The 18708-nt window shown below is 43.4% G+C and overlaps 1 protein-coding gene across 3 annotated transcripts in view; it reads right to left on the reverse strand.

Moving 5' to 3' along the window:
• The window catches only part of SLC66A2 (solute carrier family 66 member 2), a 67663-nt gene that overhangs the window by 6615 nt on the left and 42340 nt on the right, over positions 1-18708 (reverse strand). For all 3 annotated transcript variants that reach the window (XM_030041678.2, XM_030041677.2, XM_030041676.2), the window contains one exon: positions 15979-16195. In XM_030041678.2, the coding sequence (XP_029897538.1) occupies positions 15979-16195 (217 nt within the window). The remainder of the gene's footprint in view (positions 1-15978; positions 16196-18708) is intronic.

Raw genomic sequence — 18708 nt, forward strand, 5'->3', positions numbered from 1 at the left:
TGAAGAACTGCAGCCCATGGGAAGGACCCACGCTGGAGAAGTTCATGGAGGACTGTCTCCTGTGGGAGGGACCCCACGCTGGAGCAGGGGAAGAGTGAGGAGTCCTCCCCCTGAGGAGGAAGGAGCAGCAGAGACAAGGTGTGACGAACTGACCCCAACCCCCATTCCCTGTTCCCCTGCAGGGGAGGAGGTAGGGAAGTTGGGAGTGGAGTTGAGCCTGGGAAGAAGGGAGGGGTGGGGAGAAGGTGTTATAAGATTTGGTTTTATTTCTCATTATCCTACTCTGATTTTGATTAGCAATAAATTAAATTAACTTCCCCGAGTTGAGTCTGTTTTACCTGTGACGGTAATTGGTGAGTCATCTCTCCCTGTCCTTATCTCGACCCACGAGCCTTTTATTTTCTCTCCCCTGTCCAGCTGAGGAGGGGAGTGATAAAGCGGCTTGGTGGGCACCTGGCCTCCAGCCAGGGTCAACCCACCACAAGGGTGAAGCTAGGGAACGAGCAGAAGAGGTGTGTGCTGGCCCAGGACCCCCACTTCATCACTGTAATGTCTGCAAGCATCCCTGAATGCCCCCAGCACCCTCTCCAATTATGTTCGTGTCTCCCTCTTCCAGTGCCCACCCTAGGAAGGGGAAAAGCTACAACTGCTGTCAGCTCTCCCCCATCTCAACCAGCACACACAGCCTGAAAGTTTGAGCTTGCTGAGAAACCCATCGAGTGTCTGCGTGGCATCTCAGGGGGGAATAGAGCTGCCCCTGCCCCCACTACCACACAACGGGCCCGTGCTTCAGGATGCTGGGAGAGGGGCTGAATGAAGTCTACACCATCAGCACGGCTTCTGCCACGTCCTAATTTCCAGACACTCGGGTACAATAGTAATGGTCCTCCCCCCTTCTTTGGGCTGTGCAATTGTCCTCGCTGCATATGCAGATGCCATTCGCAATAATGCAGTGGTGCGTGCATGACCGTGCGTGACTGATTGCATGGATACACCATCACTGCTCTCATAGTTCCAGCTATCGTGTCATGTCAGGATGCCACACAGGATAGAAAAGCTAATTTTTGTCTGCCACTTCTCAACTTCACAGACTCACTCGGGGAAGAGAGGTAATTCTTGTATTTATTCTCTCTTTTGGGGCAGAAAAGAAAAAAAAACAACCTATCTTGGGCAGATAGCTGCCTCTTACCTGCCCCAGAGGAGAAAAGAGCAGTGTCTGTGCAGAAAGGGAGGGTTTTATTGCCCAAAAGAAATGGCAGTTTTCAGTTAGTTGTGGGGAAAGAAGAGGAAAAAGGGGAGAGCACACCCGAGCCCTTCTTCCACTGCTCTGCTGTAACCTCCATTTGCTGAACGAAGCTCCCGTCCTTTCCTGCAAGACATGTAAGGCTCATTTTTAACAAGCTACCAATACACCGAACGGGGCAACCCTCTAGTCTCAGCTTTCTTCCCCTGCAGGACTCAGCAAGCCACGTGTCAAAAAATCTGTGGGATCACAGCAACAGCATGAGTCTCCCGGAGAGCCACTTGACGCAGCAGCAGCTCCAATGCAGGCTGCCAGCGGAGGCGACCAAGCCCTCTGCGTGGCTCTGCTCCTTTGCAATGCCAGGTACCAGGTGCCGCCGGCTGGCAGATCGCAGCCCGTTGGCGTACATCTGGCCCTTGGCTTCACGGTGCAAGAGAAAATGCTGCGCTGTTAACGTAGATGAGGCTTTGCTGCAAGATGCAGTCAGGGCCCATCATCAGTGCTGGCCGAGACTGGACAGCACAGCACAAGGAGGCTCCGTGCAGCAAAAATTTCTCACAAAGACCAACCTCACGCTGTACCTTCCTGACATCTGCAAAGCCACGTGAGCGAAGCTGTTCTGCGCAGCACTGGCTACACAGCAAAGCAGGATTTAGGAGTAAATAAACTGAGATCTTTCCTGAAATAGCCCAAAGCTAAGCTGGGGAGACGTGGAAATGCTCACCTTGTTGATACGGACGATACGGTCTAGTAGGACAGCACAACTGCTCTTAGCACAAATGAGCGAGCGGGTTAGGGGTGAGCAGTGCCACAGAGCAATTTGGGGAGGCAGAAATAAACAAATGGCAGCATTTGGTTGTGTGACAACAGAGATGCCAACTGGAGGGGCAGGAGGCAGGAATTGCGCTGAAATAGCTGGTATTGCCAGAGGCTGAAGCAGACTTGTGGTAAAAATAGCACTCCCAGTAATGTAAATCAGTACTGCAGTATCCAATGACAACAAACCTCCTAAAAGCAAGCACCTTCCTTACAGTTGAGCTCGTTACAAGGAGTTGCTAATGTAGTAACAGTCGGTGTCAAGTCTGTGTAAACTGCAATTGACCACAAAGAGGAAAAGCTGGTATTTTTCAACTGCTCTTAAAATCTGAAAGAGCACTTATTTATTCTGCCATTGGAATTAATTCTCAGAAAGACACCATCACTTCTGATTAGACACTAGACTAGGGGTGGGTTGCTAAATGCTATTTTTTAATATGGTAATATAAAAATGCCCTACAGTGCTGCTGTTCTCTACCACTGATTGTAGATTTCATAAAGACACTGTACCAATCTTCCTTTGCTAAATAAATAAATGGCATGCTGGAGAAAACAGCATTCACTCTTCTCAAGGAACAACTTGCTTCATTCAGGTTCCTTGTATATTGTGTATTAATTCTGAAGTGACAGTAACTAGAGGTAAAAAACACCTGTTAGTACACCATATCTGCAGTCAGCCAACAAACCATAACTTTTACAGAATACTCCTGAAATTATTCAGATGTAGGAAGAACTTGTAAAGTGCATTCAAAAGGAAAAAAAAAACACAAAAAACAAAAAACCCAAAACTTTCTGTTGCTTCTCTTTGAGGAACTGTACTAGAGGCTGAGTAATTTACAGAACAATGAGATTAGCCAGATATTTAGGCTCAACCCCCCCTTATCCAGGACTAACGCTACTCAAAACAAAGCTTTTCAGCATCTTCATTCCTTCTGCTCAGAACCTGGCTGCGACAGTCTCAAGTCTCTGATTTTCCATTGGAGTCTTTGCACACTCTGCTCAACATTAGTCACGTCTTGGTCATTATACCTTTATTCTTTTGTCATCTGAAAGAGCAAAAACTACCAAAAAAAAGATCTTGTAAAAAAATATGAGATGTGAAGCCCCCTCTACCTCCTTCCTGGTACACCAGTCTGTCTTAAGACTAGTTGCAACCATCCATCAAAATAACTTACAAGCAGCAGCACATTAGCAGACCTGCAGAGCAGCAGTCTGCAGAACACGGGCTGGTACTTAGTTCAAAACCTACACAAGAAAAAAGACACGACAGTACTCGCTTCCCGTTTGCACTGTAGATTTTCTCACATCGATGTTATGACTCTGCATGTTTGTAGCTTAACACACAAACCCAAAAATACCCTCCAAGCTGGAAGACACAAAGAGAATCAGACGTTAGACAGTGACTTCCGTTGAGAAATTCTGTAGTGGTTTGACCAGACATTTCAGCACAAATAGCAACAGGAGGTACGTGTTGCCCTGATGTAATTACATCCTGCTACAGTCACAAACTCAGTGCTAATTGTGCTCAGACAGTCAATGAACTCAAAAATCCTAAGTTATTTTCAATAACAGAAAAATTAGTATAATTTATTGACCTTTATCTACTTTGAAAATTGCTTTTTGTTTTCTTTCTATCTCAGGCAACTGGAACTAAAAAGAGGAGAATTAGCCTGGACACTTTTTTGTTCAAGAATCAGTGAAAGTTGACCACAACTTCCCCACATCACGGCCAAGTGCTAGACCAAGCCACAGGTGATGCCGGATTCAAAAATCTGACTTTTTAAATTGCCACAGTTTCAGACATTTCTTCATATATTAGCGCTTGACTTTCATTTATTTTAAAAAATGGTGACAGTTCTTTAAATGACTGGGGATATAAAAGGAGAATAAAGTCATTTAAGAGCTGACAATCTAGTATTTCCTTCAGGAATAAGGTCCACATTGAAACAGCCTGTCAATGAGTATTTCGAATACTGCATTTGGTTTTGGGAAGCAAAGAAGAGGGTACAGAAGGTATCTTTCCTGCAACCTTTTAAGCTGTTACCTCCCACAAGCCATTTGCATGGGAATGTCTGGAAGAGAAAGCAGATTCAGTTATAACATCCTGACTTTGGAAAACTTTCAGCTCCCATTTGCAGCTCCAAAATAGTCTGCTTAGAGAAGACAGCAAGCATCCGTAACACTGCACTTCAATCAGAGGCTGGCCTGCCTTCAACAGTGAAACACAGACCGGAAAACATGAAAGCCAAATACCATGGTATTTTTAACACTGCACAAAACAAACAAAAACTAATAAATAAAGCATTCGCTCCTAACAAAAAGCCATATGGCTTAACAAAAAAGGAGTTCTCCTGATAACCAAACTGTTTAGCCTGTCAAAAATTATTAAAAGGTGGGAAAAAAAAAAAAAAAAAGAGAAGAAGAAAACATTGGGACCAGATATCCAAAGTGTCTGAAGTTTGAAAATCTGGAAACTAAACGTGCATACCCTAAGACAGGTCCTTCTGCGTGAGCAAGCATAGATGTTGTTTTTAAATACTGCACAGCCAGCTGGGAATCCAGGCACGAAACTGTTCACCAGTCCTGCGTGCTCTGCCTCGACAAGAGCGCCTTACCTCACTTCTCAACAATTCCTCTGAGGCTGGAGCAGCACCGACCATCTCCAGAGGGAGCCATTTGTCCAGCCCCGCAATGCTAGCAGGAGCTCAGAGCAGCATGCAGCAGGAGAGATCCAGCATTTATTTTGGATCTCTGGAACCGAGTTAAAGCAGTTGAGTTGAAGCTGCGTCCATGAGCAATCGATACCACAGAGGGCTGCAATACAAGAGCAAACTATCTGAAAGCTCCTGTGATTTTCAAGGACTGTATATGTCACTGAGGAAAGACAAAATGGAGGATTTCACCCTGGAACAACCCAGAAAGATGCAGTCTAAAGTGATTGTTTGTTGGCAGCTTCTTTTTTAATAGTTGCATTTTATGCAGACTCACAAATAAACAACAAAGTTTTATGGAAAAATAGGGTAAACAGGTATTTGTCAATTATTTTTCTTCATTAACATCTGTTTTCTAAACCCCCAAGAGCAGCAGGCAGTCAGGCATTTTGACCCCACTTAGCACATCCACCACCCAAAAGCCAGTAGTTGTTAGAACATGTCTGTCAAAGGAGAGTCAAGGGCAAACTACAAGACACGCAACATGGGGCTGGGGCTGGTGGATAGTCCAGGATGACTGGTATGGCCTCTGGCTATTTCAAGCAGCTATGCCTAAAGTTTAGTCTGTAAGGGTCCAGAAACTGGTAACCCTTAACAGCTACAAAATATTTCTAATACTCTACAACTTGTGCTGCAGAAAGATGGGCAGCAGGTCCTAACAGCCTCGAACACCCCAAGTCTGTGCAGCAAGTGGGAAAATAAATCTCTCCTGTGGATCCAAGGAAAGACTTGAACCACAATTCCCACCAGTGGGTGGTGAAAGGGCTATCCCCACGTCCCAAATGCCATGCAGCCATCCGGCAGCAAATCCTTCCTACGGCTCGTCTCCCTGCGCGGAGAATTGGTCCCCCGCGCCCCGGCTGCTGCAGCCTGCCCACGGCCAGGAGGGACACCGCTGCTATGCCCCGCAGTGCTAGTGCTAAGAGATGGCAAAATAACGTCCCCGTGTAACACCATTCAGTGTATTTCCTTCTCTAGTTCTAAATAACTTGGGAAACATTCAATTTGAAAGGTAATAAAAAGATGGGAGGGAATACAGCTTTGCTTCAGCACAGCTGCGTATCCCAAGGCTCAAATCGTAATGCTTTTAAATCTTCCTTTCTTCCTGCCCCAGACAACAAAGAAACGATCAGACTCTTCATCCAATTTAACTTGAGGTAATTGCAGCACATTTTTCCCTTCATCTTCATATGGTAACCAGTACATAGGCTGAGCGTGCTTTTAGTATTCCAATTCAATAATTGCAATTATCACTTCGGTCAACATATACAAGGTAACAGTCCTAGCTCTAGTGCCTACCTTGTCCTGGAGGACTAGCATTTAGTGGCTGTCTCCAAAGCCAGCGCCCCCGAGGACAAAATCTAATGACATTACAGTCATTACTTTTCATAAATTAATCACATCCTTCAGCTAGTAAAATGCTTCTCATATTCTAAGAAAACACTGGAGAAATGAAAATCCCAAACACACTAGTGTGTAAAATAAGTGATCACTCAGGGACAAAGTCCTACCTTCCAGTCAGCTTACTCCCTGGAAATAACGTAAGATTTTTGCAAGAAACAAAGCTCATTCTCCTCAAAAACGCTTTACCGTTTATAGGAAACAACCCCTTGTAAGCTCTGTATGAAGGTATGTTAGTGTCTAAGTCTTCATATGAAATACCAGGTTTTCCCCCTTCCTTCCACATGCACGTGCGCGCGCAGAGGTACAGAAGTGAAGTTCATGGCGACGGTGATGCACCATACACGTGTGCTGTTCTCAAAGCAAAGCCCAGCAGGAAGGCTGTGCTTCGTCAGAAGGTGCCACCACAAACCAAAACTTTGAACAACTTCCCATGTGCATGCAGCATTACCACTGACCCACAGTGGCTGCAGAGCGGTGCTTTAAAGCCCTGCTGAGGACAGAACTGAATGCTGTAGGGAGGAAACGAAAGCATCGCAATCACACCCCACACACAGTAGCATGACACAAATCTTAACATTTCAGCCCAAGTAGGGTCTTTGCAGTTCAGAAAGGACAGACATCCCCTAGCCTATCTTCATTCCCAAACTCTTGCCATCTGCCCCTTTGCACACTATGAATCCTGTTTCAGGAAATTCTCTAACAGAAGACTTAGTAACTGAAGGGAGAGGGCTTCCACCACTACCGTGAAAGCTTACCTGACAACGCCAGGACATCTTGCTTGGCATATAATCGCATTCCCTTATGTGGACATATATCATTCCCAGCCATCCTCCCCGGAACAAATTAAAACCCTACCTTTGAGCCTTGCTGAAACACCTTTTTCTGACAAGTTTTGTTTCTTTCTACATCCCACCCAAGAATGCTAGGAGCACTTCCTCCCCTGTCTCAGTTTTCGGGCAGATCATCCAACATGCCGGTCACTGCACTTCCCTCTCTTCTTCTTCTGTTTGCTTGCCCCTCTGTGTCTGAGGAGCAGGGGACCAAATGCACCAGTGCAAGTCAACTTCTAGTAGAAAATCTCTTGTCTTTCTGGACCACCCTGCAAAGTCACTTCCCAGCCTAAGTTCCACCAACCTCTTTTTCCTGCTGTTCTAGCTCATCTATTAACCACTTAAATGACTCGCCACTCTGCTCACTTTACAGATCTTCATCACAGTCAGTATTACTATTACTGCTATTTGCATCCTTGCATCTCAACCTACATTTCTCCAAACCCAAATCTCATTTTACTTCCATTCCGTATTTCTAATCCCACTCAGTCCTACTGCACTGAGGGGGATAATTCTGCAACCACAAAGTAGATAACTTATCCCACTTACACAACTGGCTGCGGTGAACTCTGGCAAAACAATACAGGTGCTGGAATTTCAAGAACTGATGCACTTTTGTTCCCAAATTTGTTCAGGAACAGAGGAAAAAGACATTTTTAGAAAACTTTCATCTCTCAGGTGGCTCTGAGCTCAATTAAGCTCAGTTCTGACCTTTTGTGACTTGGCAAGACCTGACCTTAACTATGCAAAATACCTTGCATAACACTTCCTTGCCAGCAGAAAATAAGAGTGCCCAAACTTAATGGAATGTTTTTGTAACAGAAATACAACAAATTTTCTCTTGTATTTCAAATTTTCAGGGCACAGAGAAAAGCACCAACTGAAGAGAGCACTGATTAGACATGCCTGCAGTGCTTTATTCCTATTACTGTAAAGAAGCCTTGAACTATTTGTAAAAGATGAATGCTTTCAGTTTGAAGTCATTTGCTTTGAATTTGCTTTTTGAACTGATGGGATGAGGTGCCAAGGGAAGAAAAATGAGAAAGAGGTTCAATATGTGCAAGAGCTTTAGCAGTCCACACTGTGCTACAATCTGGACGATGCTTAAGGGAAGTGGATACTGCTGCTCACACTGTCAGAAGGGCTGGGAGGGTGAGGGAAGGAAGGTCTCCCATTCCCTCCTGGGTTTTTCCACCTGCCTCTGAAATCCTCAGATGTGTTGAGTGCACAGGGCACAAAGAACTGTCTTTGGAGCCTTGTGTTGTGCTACTGCAGGTCTTGAGAGAACAGCTGTGGGGAGACACAGCAGGCAAGCACAGAGGTGAGTGCGGTGCTGACCCCAGCACAGCAACCTGCAGGCCACATGTCCACAGGGAGTCAAGCAGAAAGTGCAGGTCCTTGAACCTGGAGCACTGATCACAGGTCTGCTGTAACTGAAAAAAGGGTGTGGAGACGAGGACAGAATCTGTTTGCTTCCTGGGATCAGAACAAAATGGTTTCAATCTATCTGTTCACATGCTGACAGGACTCTGCCCTCATCCTGAGTGCACTGAAGAAAGACCAAGCCTGTTTACTTTCCCGATGTAGTTAAGACTTGAAAGGGAGAAGAAACCAGAAGTCTTCTGAGGACTAGAGACCACTTTCTTCAACCTCTTAGCTTTAAAACAGCTAGATTCAGGAAGGGAATCTGAAGTTCCTGCTACCTATTAGAACCACAAATGAGAAGGGGAAGAGAGAAGAGAAGCTCTAAGTGGTAAGCCTTACAGTTGTACAAAAATCTGGTCCATCCAGTCATGAAAATTGTTTACTGACTGCTCCCCAAACTCCTGCAAACGTGGATGTGTATGCAAAGTCCAAAAATTAGAAACCCCGAACTATTTTATATAAAGGCCACCATAAAGGACAACAGTAACCAGCTGATCAGTGCCACAGTAGGGAAAGAAGAAATGTCATCAAAGCAAAACAATGAAACAAGTAAAACTTCCCCAGAAAATTGTATGATGCTGGCTGAAGCCTCAGAAGCAATGACAACAATTTTTGCAGACCCACAGAGAAAACTAAAGAACCGAGTAGAAAGAAAGAGCATTTAAGGAGACAAATTAATACAATCACAGAACTACAGTAAATGTTAAGAATAGTTTAACATAGGCCATTTGTAAGCACACTGACAGACAGTTTTGATTAACTTAGTGCAATAGGAAAGGCAGTGAAACTAAGGAATGGCCCATACAACATTAAGTACAAACCACTTTTAAGTAGTGCTAATAATTTTGGATTTACCCAATGTATTTCTGGCTCACACTTAAGACCTTGATTTCTTCATTTGCCAGGCTCCCAGATTTACATTTTAGTTCCTAATTATTCTCTTGAAAACTACTTTGTCTTATATGACTTAGTCCCTTATGATTGTCTGTACAATGCTTTCTGTAATGAAAACCTGCTTCTCATTAGGTCAGCTGATTTAAACCCCCAAAACCATTCTGCCCTTTTTTTTTTTTTTAAAACTAAATGGCCCCTACTTCCCGTACCCCTATTCCACCTTCTCTGTTTTGACTGTTTAATATATAAAGCAGCTACTATTTTAAGAATAAGAGTAGACACTGTTATACACTGTTATATCAGCATCTGGAGGCTACAATTGCAAAGCCTGAGAGAAACAGTTCTCTCTCTTAAGCAGCTTCCTTGGTGTTAGTCCCGAACAGGCCACAATGCACTACTAACTCAGGTCACCATTGTACTGGCCAGTGTCTGCTTTATGTATATGGCATACTCAGAAAAAAGAAATCTGTAGGCATCCATTATCCCTACTCATACTTCTTTGATTTTGCTCTCATCCATGCAATTTCTGTCAGTGAGAAACAGGAACTGGGGGAAAAAAAAACAAACCTAAAAAATCAATACTACCATTGCCTGCATCATCCTCTTTCAACTTTCCTTCTTTTTAGCACTTTTTAAGTCCTTTTCCAGTTAATTTCTCTTACTCCTTCACTGAAGCTCCCCAAAGAAGCACAGATATCTAAAAAAGTTGCTCTAACAGATGTCAATTGCATCTAACATCTCTTTTCAATGGAACTAAATTTATTCTTTAGTTAAGAAGCTAATGCATAGTTAGTGCCTGAGCAGAAACATCCACAACTCTTGATACTTCTCTCTAGCTTAGGGGTTTTTCTTCTTTTAAACAGCAGAACTCCAAAGGAAGTAACTCACTGGAACTGTTTTACCTATTCACTATTCAAAAATTCCCTCAGGCTAAAAATCCCAAGAAACCACAGCAGTGGCATTTTTAGAGCACTTGCCTGATCTCCTTAAATCTAAAATCTCACTAGAGGAGGTGGCCAGACATTGGTTAGCCAGTCCTGAATAAAGCCACCTACATCTGTTCATCACAGCACCTGGCTAATCCAATACAGGCAGAAAATCTAGCAGCTCGCATTAATCTTCACAGAGTTTGAATAAAGCCAGGATTTGTCTCTGGGACAAACACTGTCTTCAGGAGTCAAAAGCTTCTCTTAAAAAATAATACAAAGAGCTGCATGTGTCAAAGGGAAAAGCTATAGAGCAGTACTAAATAAAAGCACCTCACAACAAAAATTTTATCTCCCTAAGAAATACTGTCTCCTAGTATTTTTAATATTATCTATAAGGGAAAAGAGGAAATATCATCTCAGTATATACATTTAATATAATTTCTTTCTTTCATACCTCTTTACACTGCACTTATTTCACTGGATACATTTCAGATAAATGCCTGCTCATAACTAGCTCACAGCTGCAGCGCACCTCATAAAACACTTCTGAATGGAAAAGCATTCTTAAAATTTGCAACTCTTGGCTCCAGCAGCTTCTGAGACAAAAATGCCAACTGTTTCTCCTTCAGTGACTTATGGTTTTTAAAACAGGGTAATCACAGTGACTGACCCAGTACTGCCACAGGAGGGACTAAATTAATATTTTCTTTATTTCATCACACAATAATCTGCTTGAATGCAATACTGGGATTTTCCCCATTCAGCCTTTTCAGGCCAGATTTCTCAAGACAGGCTCATATCAACACATAAGTAGAGTAACTGGTTGTGCCAACTGTCTCCGGGCCGCAAAGTTTTAACCCTTTGACCCAACGTCAGCCAAACGTGACAAAGATGTGGAGAAAGGAAGATCCTTTCAAGCCGACTGAAAACTGGCCACGGGCTAGAAGAGAGACCTGGGAGACAGCTCGCAGAGGGACGACACAGCCCTTCCCTGGTTCCGTCCCTCCGACCCTGCAGCTGCACAAGCGGCCCTGAGCCCGGCACGGGCAGCCGGGAGGAGACAACAGTGAGCACCAGGAGCTCAACAACCGCTGCAAGAGAACCGTGCTTATTGGACCCACGTGCTTCCACGCTAACCGTTGATGGGCACATTTGGGTATCACCTGGACTGTGGTTTCTGAGACTTCAGGATATGCAGCCCCGCTCAGTCCTACTGCCAGACTTCTTTCTTGGACCTGGGGAGATTCTGCCATCCAGCGGCTCTGAACTCCAAGCACTGACTGAAAAGAAACCGTTGCTCCATGGGGTTGGAGCAGCAGCTGACAGTCAAAAAGGGTCACTACCAGGTGATTTTGATGAGCTTTTGTGAAAAACTTTCAGCAAAGGACAGTTATTTTTTCCAGAGCAGAGCAGGGCAGCGCAGCAGACAGGAACGCACTACAACAGACTGCCCTGGAGCAAACCCACTCGTGTACGGTCCCAGGGTTAAGAGATCCCTGGGTAGGACAGCACACCCACAGCTTTGTCACAGACATACAGAGGAACACCGTCCATCCTCCTCCTCTGGTGGAGGGAGGTCCTATGGGATTATGATGAGTGCATAATAACACCAGTGCCTGCAGGAGCCCGTGCCTCCCACAGAGATGAGGTTCTCCCCACCCCTGCGCAAAAGCACACACTGCAGGAGCTCCACAAAGCTGTTGTCCCCACAAGGATGTGATTTTCCCAATGAAATGACCAGCACGTCCCTACCTCTGTGTGCAGCGGTGCTGCTGCCAGATCCAGAGCCAGCCTTCCCTCCATCTCCACTGCCTCATGTTGAACACTATCCTTTCTCATGACTGCAGTTTATTAGAAGGGGAAAGTATCTTAGAAGGAATGGGGACAGAAAGGTAAGTAACAGAGGAGGTTCTTGTCTGTATGGTTTTTGTCACAAAGCAAAAGCAGTTAGTAATGAGGAGCATCCGATCCCAGCTGTAGTTGAGTCAGCACCTCTGCCTCCTGAAGATGGGAGAGGAGAGTTGGTTTTGGTGTCAAGATCTTGAAATATTTTACCGCATAATATAAAAAAGTACAAGTGATGAGCAATCTTTTAGCCTCATAATGCCTTTTTTTCCCATATAACAGGAAGCCTCCTATATTCCACAGCTCTTAAGTTTTGAGGTTGCTTTCCTCCTTTTTCTAACCAATGCAAACATAATCATACTTATGATTCTAATCCATCCCGATAACAATTAATGTCATTAAATTACTCTTTTAGGTGACTGGACAGAACTAGTTTAGTTCTTGAACTGAATGGAGATTAAATTAAGTGATTATTTCCTTGATAGGTATTAACACAAGTCATTAAAAAAGCACTTCTATCAAGGTTAGTACCATAATTAATAGAACTATTCAAAAGTACTTAAACGCTTGAACAGAGCTCTAAGTTTCTATAAAGTACTAATTCCAAAAGTAATCAGGTGAATTGTCAAAGAGAACATAATGAAACTTTCTGTTCCTTTGACTGGCTTAGTTCTGTTTACTTAATCATGGGAAAACTTCCACCCTTCAATCGTCAGCCCACCAGGACTTACTACGCTGTCTTCCCTCCATAAAAACTGTTACTCAGCATGCTTTCTGCTTTTATTGTTTCCACCTCTTTCCAACTTCTCCTTTGGTCTCTGCTCTCTGAGAACACAGGAGGAAACTACACCACTTAGTAGTGATATTGCTACAAAAAGAAGGAAAATGAAAGAAGTAGGGAGAAATGAAGACGTAAATAAAAATAAGAGGAACTCTATCCAGCAGAATTGAGATATGAAAGCACTGGAAGACTCATTCTCAGGAGCACTACAATACACATAACAGCCATGCCCTGTTACAATAAACATAACTGACTCGCTGCAGATGTCCTCTGGATGTTTACCTCAGACACTGAGCACATTTTCAGTAAGGGACTTTTCAGACAGTAGCAGATTGAAAAACAGAGGCGAGATGATGGGACTCTTTTCACAACAGACTCCCAAAGGACATCCTACTTGTCACCACAGCCACCTGTCCCATTTACCTCTCTCATGGCCTCTGGTCTCCAAGTTTGTTTACCGGGAAATGACTGCTACCTCAAGCATGAGATGTCCTCAACTTCTCATTTAAACAGAAAGGGGTGATTCGGGGTGGGGGGGGTATGGGTTTTTTTGTTTGCCGTCTTGTTTTAGAAACAGTACAATGTCTCAGGAGTCTGGCAGGATACCCTGATCAGATGTGGCCACATACTGGAACCTTATTCTCCATTTCTATTTTGTCAGTTTACATTTAGGGAAGGAATTATTTGCTAAAGTAGAAACAGACTTAACTTATCACCTGCTGTGCCCCATTCTGCCCCAATTCAGAGACAGATGCATGTTGCTTCTCAGGCAAGCCGTGAGGACCTCCAAACAAGCCATTCTCTGCCAGTAGTATAGGCTGTGGTGTTCATCAGGGACACAGGCTCCACTCATGCACCACAGGTGACAGAACTACTGTGGTTTAAGAAGTTACCACCTCTAACCAGGATGTGATAATCGTCCAAAAGGTCACTAAATAGAACAGCTTAATTCTCATTGCTCTTAAGTAAATAACTGCACAGAGCAGTGGGCATCAACCAGCCCCCATCTGGTAAATACCCATGCAAGCTCATAAAATTAAGTCGTACGAGTAGCCTGGCTGGACTGTTAACATGCTCCCTTCAGTGGTTCCAGGACCGGGGTGTCTTCTGTGACATGCTTTTAGACAGAGAAGCAGGCACAGGAAGGGAAGTTCAGAAGCAATATTTCCAACAGCTCCTTCAACAGAAGGTAATACGCTAGCGGATGTCACTCTCACAGTACAAACAGCCCGGTAATGCTTACAGACCATCGAGTCAACTCAGGATTGCATGGTGCTAGAAAGTATGTGTGATATATATATAGATATAGATATATATATATATATGTAAGCTGAAAAAAGAAAGAGTACTAACATGCATTTGCATGAACATACTCCAACTGCAGTATAGCAGCATAAGCTGTATATTGGCTCATCAGTCCCCAGACCCATCAATGTCCAATGCCGTGCAAAGTACTGCTTCAAGAGTAGAACCAGAGAGGGGAATGCGTTCTGGAAAACCTATGGGCCCAACCGATACGGAGGGTGGCTGTTGCTGGACCTGGTTCTGTTTGATGGCAAGGGAATGAGAGCTTTTATGCTATTTTCTCTTGACTAAACACAGCACTCTCTTGCCAAGCAGTTTTAGATGAGAATTCTGCAATTCTGTGCTTAATGCTTTACAAAGAAACTGTTGTGAAGAACAAAGGGTTTTTTTCTCCTTTTGCTAAATAGCATATACAGGAAATTGGAAACCTGAAACTCAGGTCCCCAGAGAGGAGCTAAGGAAAAGCAAAACACTATCTGGCAGCAGCGATCATAATATGGCATTATGATTCACAGATAAAAAACACAAAGGGAAAAGTCAAACCAGAGCATAAAGAAGGTCTAGTAGGTAAATTGCCTTCTGGATATCACAGGTACAGAGTTTTCCAAGGCAGCGTGTGCATGAAAAACACCCCAATATTTTGGAAGTAAATCCTGACTCACTCTGTACCAAAGGGGCTCCCAATCAGAAAATGCCTTAAGCATCAAAGCAAATTTCTGAACAATTCCTCAACAATATTTCAAGCTAGAAAAGAACTTAAAGTAGCTAGTATAAGTATCTCCAAGCCAAACAAGTAAAAGGAACAATGTCAACAAAGGACAGAATTGCTTTGGTTTGGGGACAGTGGGGAGTGGTTATTTGTTTTGACCAAGGTAAAAATTATCCCAGCAAGTTTAAAAGCAATGAAAGAGAAGTCACTGCACAACAATGAAAGAGAAGACAGTTAAGAGTCTGTTAGTCACAAATGATCACAGCACTCCATGAACTGAATTTGCTGCTGTACTCTTTCTACAGACCAGTGCACTGATGCACCACAGTGAACATTTTCTCTCCTAAAAAGCTTTACAAGTTGCCTTTGCAATTTGGAAATCTTAGTGTTATCATTGAGATATCCAGTAAACGGTATGAATAGATAATCCAGTTTAACGCCCCAACAATGGGCACAAGATTAAAGTTTTCTGTCCTACACTTGTTTACAGAAGGTTTTCCTAGTCATGACTGTAAACATCTCGTTTGAGCTTTTTTAGATGTCAGTTACAAGCTTTGACACAAAAATAAATACTGATGTTATTTGCTACATGCATAATAATGTATTACAAAAAAGTGAGGAGTAGATATGTAAAAAAAAGTGATGAGCTAGTATGTGAGTTACACTGACAGAGTTACTCGCTGCAGGCTCAAAATATTTTTTTCCTCTTTATTACTTTGGATATGCAAGATCTCTTTAGTTCATTTCTAATTACTAGCATAGCACAGCTCGAGTGGAACTGCAATATGTTGCTAATGGCAACAGCAGTAGTTTTACGTGTTTATTACGCTAAAACATGTTTCACCTTGGAACCGTCCGGCTGGACTTGGACAATGGGTCAAACCTCAGAGGTGTAACACAGCTCCCACTGCCTTCAGCAGTGCTGCAACAGCTCCTACTGACAGAGAATCTACTCCAACAGCTGCTGTATTTTCAAGTAAAATTTAGAAAGATGACATTGCCCTCCCTAGAAGAGTATTCCCACACTACGCAAAGATTTACCTACATGCACACACTTAAGTGTTTTATGCAAGACAAACACCATACCTCATTCCTTCTGTAGACCTATTCTGGTAGTTACGGTAGAGCTGGGGAACACCTAACATCGCCTCGGTGAACACTGCAAGGAAGCCCAGCGTTTCCACAAAGAGAGATGAGTCAAGCCAGAGGTAAGTGATGTAACCGGTCACACCAGTGAAGGTCAGGACACACTGCACGTAGTCTGTAAACTTGCTCCAATGCCAAAAATAGTTCAAGTCAAAATCTGCAACAGAACAGGAATGGAAGAGGAATAAATAATGTTTTCCCAACCGGACTCAAAGTTAATCAGGGTGGAATTGAGAACTGGGAAGTGTGAGGGAGCCACTGTCAGTCTTTGGAGGTAGGGGAAAGTAGAAAGCAAGGGAAAGTATTAAAAAAATAAAACCAAACCAACCAACCACACAAACCCAAAAGAACAACCAAAAAACCATCAAACTCAAAACCAACAAGAAAAATAAAAAATGGGAGTCTTGATTTGGAAAACATTTTTTGGGGGGTATTCAATAAAGAAGCAATAAAACAAAAAACTTGCAGACTACCAAAATATTTACAAAGATGACTTTTAAAGAGAAAGCATTGACCTTCAGGTATCAAACATGAAGAACTCTGGATATAACTCTATCAGAGTTGGCATAGGAAGCGTTTCACAATAAACTTCACAATACTAAGCGCAGGCCCCCACAGGTGAAGGGCAAGCTGCCATGTGCAGCTGGTACAGCTTTACTGAGATAGGTGCAAGACTGTGACAAGAATCCCCGCTGGAACAAGGCCTCCCACAGACGTCACCACTTTTCACTCCAAGGGCAAAATGCACTTCGCTCTTCCCTTTGCCAGTACCAATGAGTGCAGGGTGCGCACCCATTTCTACGTCCATCAGAACAAATCACTATACCACAAAACACAATATCCTCTCTTGAGAGAAGGACAGAAAGAACAAACCAACCATGGCATTTCCTTGGCACATTAACAGCATACCACTGGAAGATATGCATCTATCTTATTGATGAATAATAAAACACCATTACCATTGACTGTACAGCAAAATAACAACATAATTTTGAATAATAAGAACTCTGAAATAACTGTTCATTAGCAGGTGCTGTTCATGTCTTCCTTTCTTAAAAGCACTTGAAGTTAAAAATACTTACATCAGACCAACTGGATTCTGTTAATTATCAAGATGATGAACCATCATCCTAACAGGGTTATTACAACCAGCCCAAATATGTGCAACACATTGGCACATCACTAGAAGGTTTCTGTGGCTGCCTCCTCAGCAGAAGTACAGAATGCTACAAAAAAGTCCTACTGTTAACTCAGGCAAGGAAGACATTGACCTCCGCTGACTAACACTAACAACAAATGCAGTGAAATGGGAATACAGACACTTAGCTGCCTAATGATACATATACATGTCAAATAATAGTTTCATTTTCTGCATCTTTTCACACTTTCATAGCATCAGTCTGGCCCTCAGACACTTTTTTTAACTAGTCTCCCCTTTTTAGTACTTGGCAAACCCATGCCTCAAGACAACTAGTGACTGCATCCAGCTGAGTCATTTTACTTTGCCACAAAAAGAGGAAGGCAGAACTGGCCAGGAGCCATACCCAACCTGTAGCATTGTCGGCTGTCACCCAGAACTGCATCAAATAATCTGTGGCAAAGCCACTGTCAATATAATGTTGACCTTCAGTATTTTATGGCAGCGGCTCCTCAGCCTCAGAATTCAGGGACACAAGACTAAATAAAAGGTAGACCCAGTGCTGGCACAGCCCACGCAGCACGTGAGCATCAGGCATTTCTGGAGCTTTGTGAAGGCTTTCTTTTTTGGAGGTGAAGGAAGAACAAAACAGAATGAGGCAGAAAAGGGAAGGCACGAGACAACCACAACCCAAGGCAGGAAAAACATTATCCATTTTAATTTATCTCTAGTGCATTTTCTGGAGAGGAGCAGAGTCAACAAGAATCTCTGACAAAGTAGAAGGAATAAGAGACACCCAAAATTCCCATTCCTTTCACTTTGCCTGATCTACTTCTAATTTTGCCAGCTTCATGAGCAATACCAAGCAAATGGCCTGACCCAGCATAACAAATCTGATGCTACACAACTGTTAAATGCGCAAGAGATGCTCTCTGGGACAGATGCATTTAGGCTTACAATGGGGACAGAATAAAGTACAGCAGAAGAAAAAGGGATGAAGAGAAAGGTAAAGTTGGTGAGGTTTGAGGCCATTTAGAAAAGCAACCTCCATTCTGGAAAAGGAGAGCTACTGATGGCTTCTGAGTAAGACATAACTACTACTTTTACCAGATTATTTCTTTAAACCTTCTGAGATGCTCTCACACAGACTTCAGTTTCTTCACAGACACCTAAAGCACTGGCTTTCAATCCTCAAAAAGGCAAGTGTTTCATTTTCGTTCAGAGCTCTCATATTTAAGTATGCAGGGTGCAAAACTTGCATTTACTTTCCAGCAAGGGTCATTCAACTTTGATACAGTGTTCAACAGATACTGTCTCAGACCAATACCTGAAAATTAGCAACTGGTGGCAGCCGTAGGCAAGAACACATGAAGCACACTCTTCCAGGCAGTTCCAGCCCTAGAAGAGACCATCTTGGGCTCTCAAGATAGCTACATAGTCACTACAACTCGAATCCTGGAATGAACAGCATTAGTTTGGATCTGGTTGCTGTGCTGCCTTGGGCATGCGAGACCCTTGGCCCCTCACTCATT

The sequence above is a fragment of the Aquila chrysaetos genome, chromosome 18 (assembly GCF_900496995.4).
Source record: "Aquila chrysaetos chrysaetos chromosome 18, bAquChr1.4, whole genome shotgun sequence".
Taxonomy (NCBI): domain Eukaryota; kingdom Metazoa; phylum Chordata; class Aves; order Accipitriformes; family Accipitridae; genus Aquila; species Aquila chrysaetos.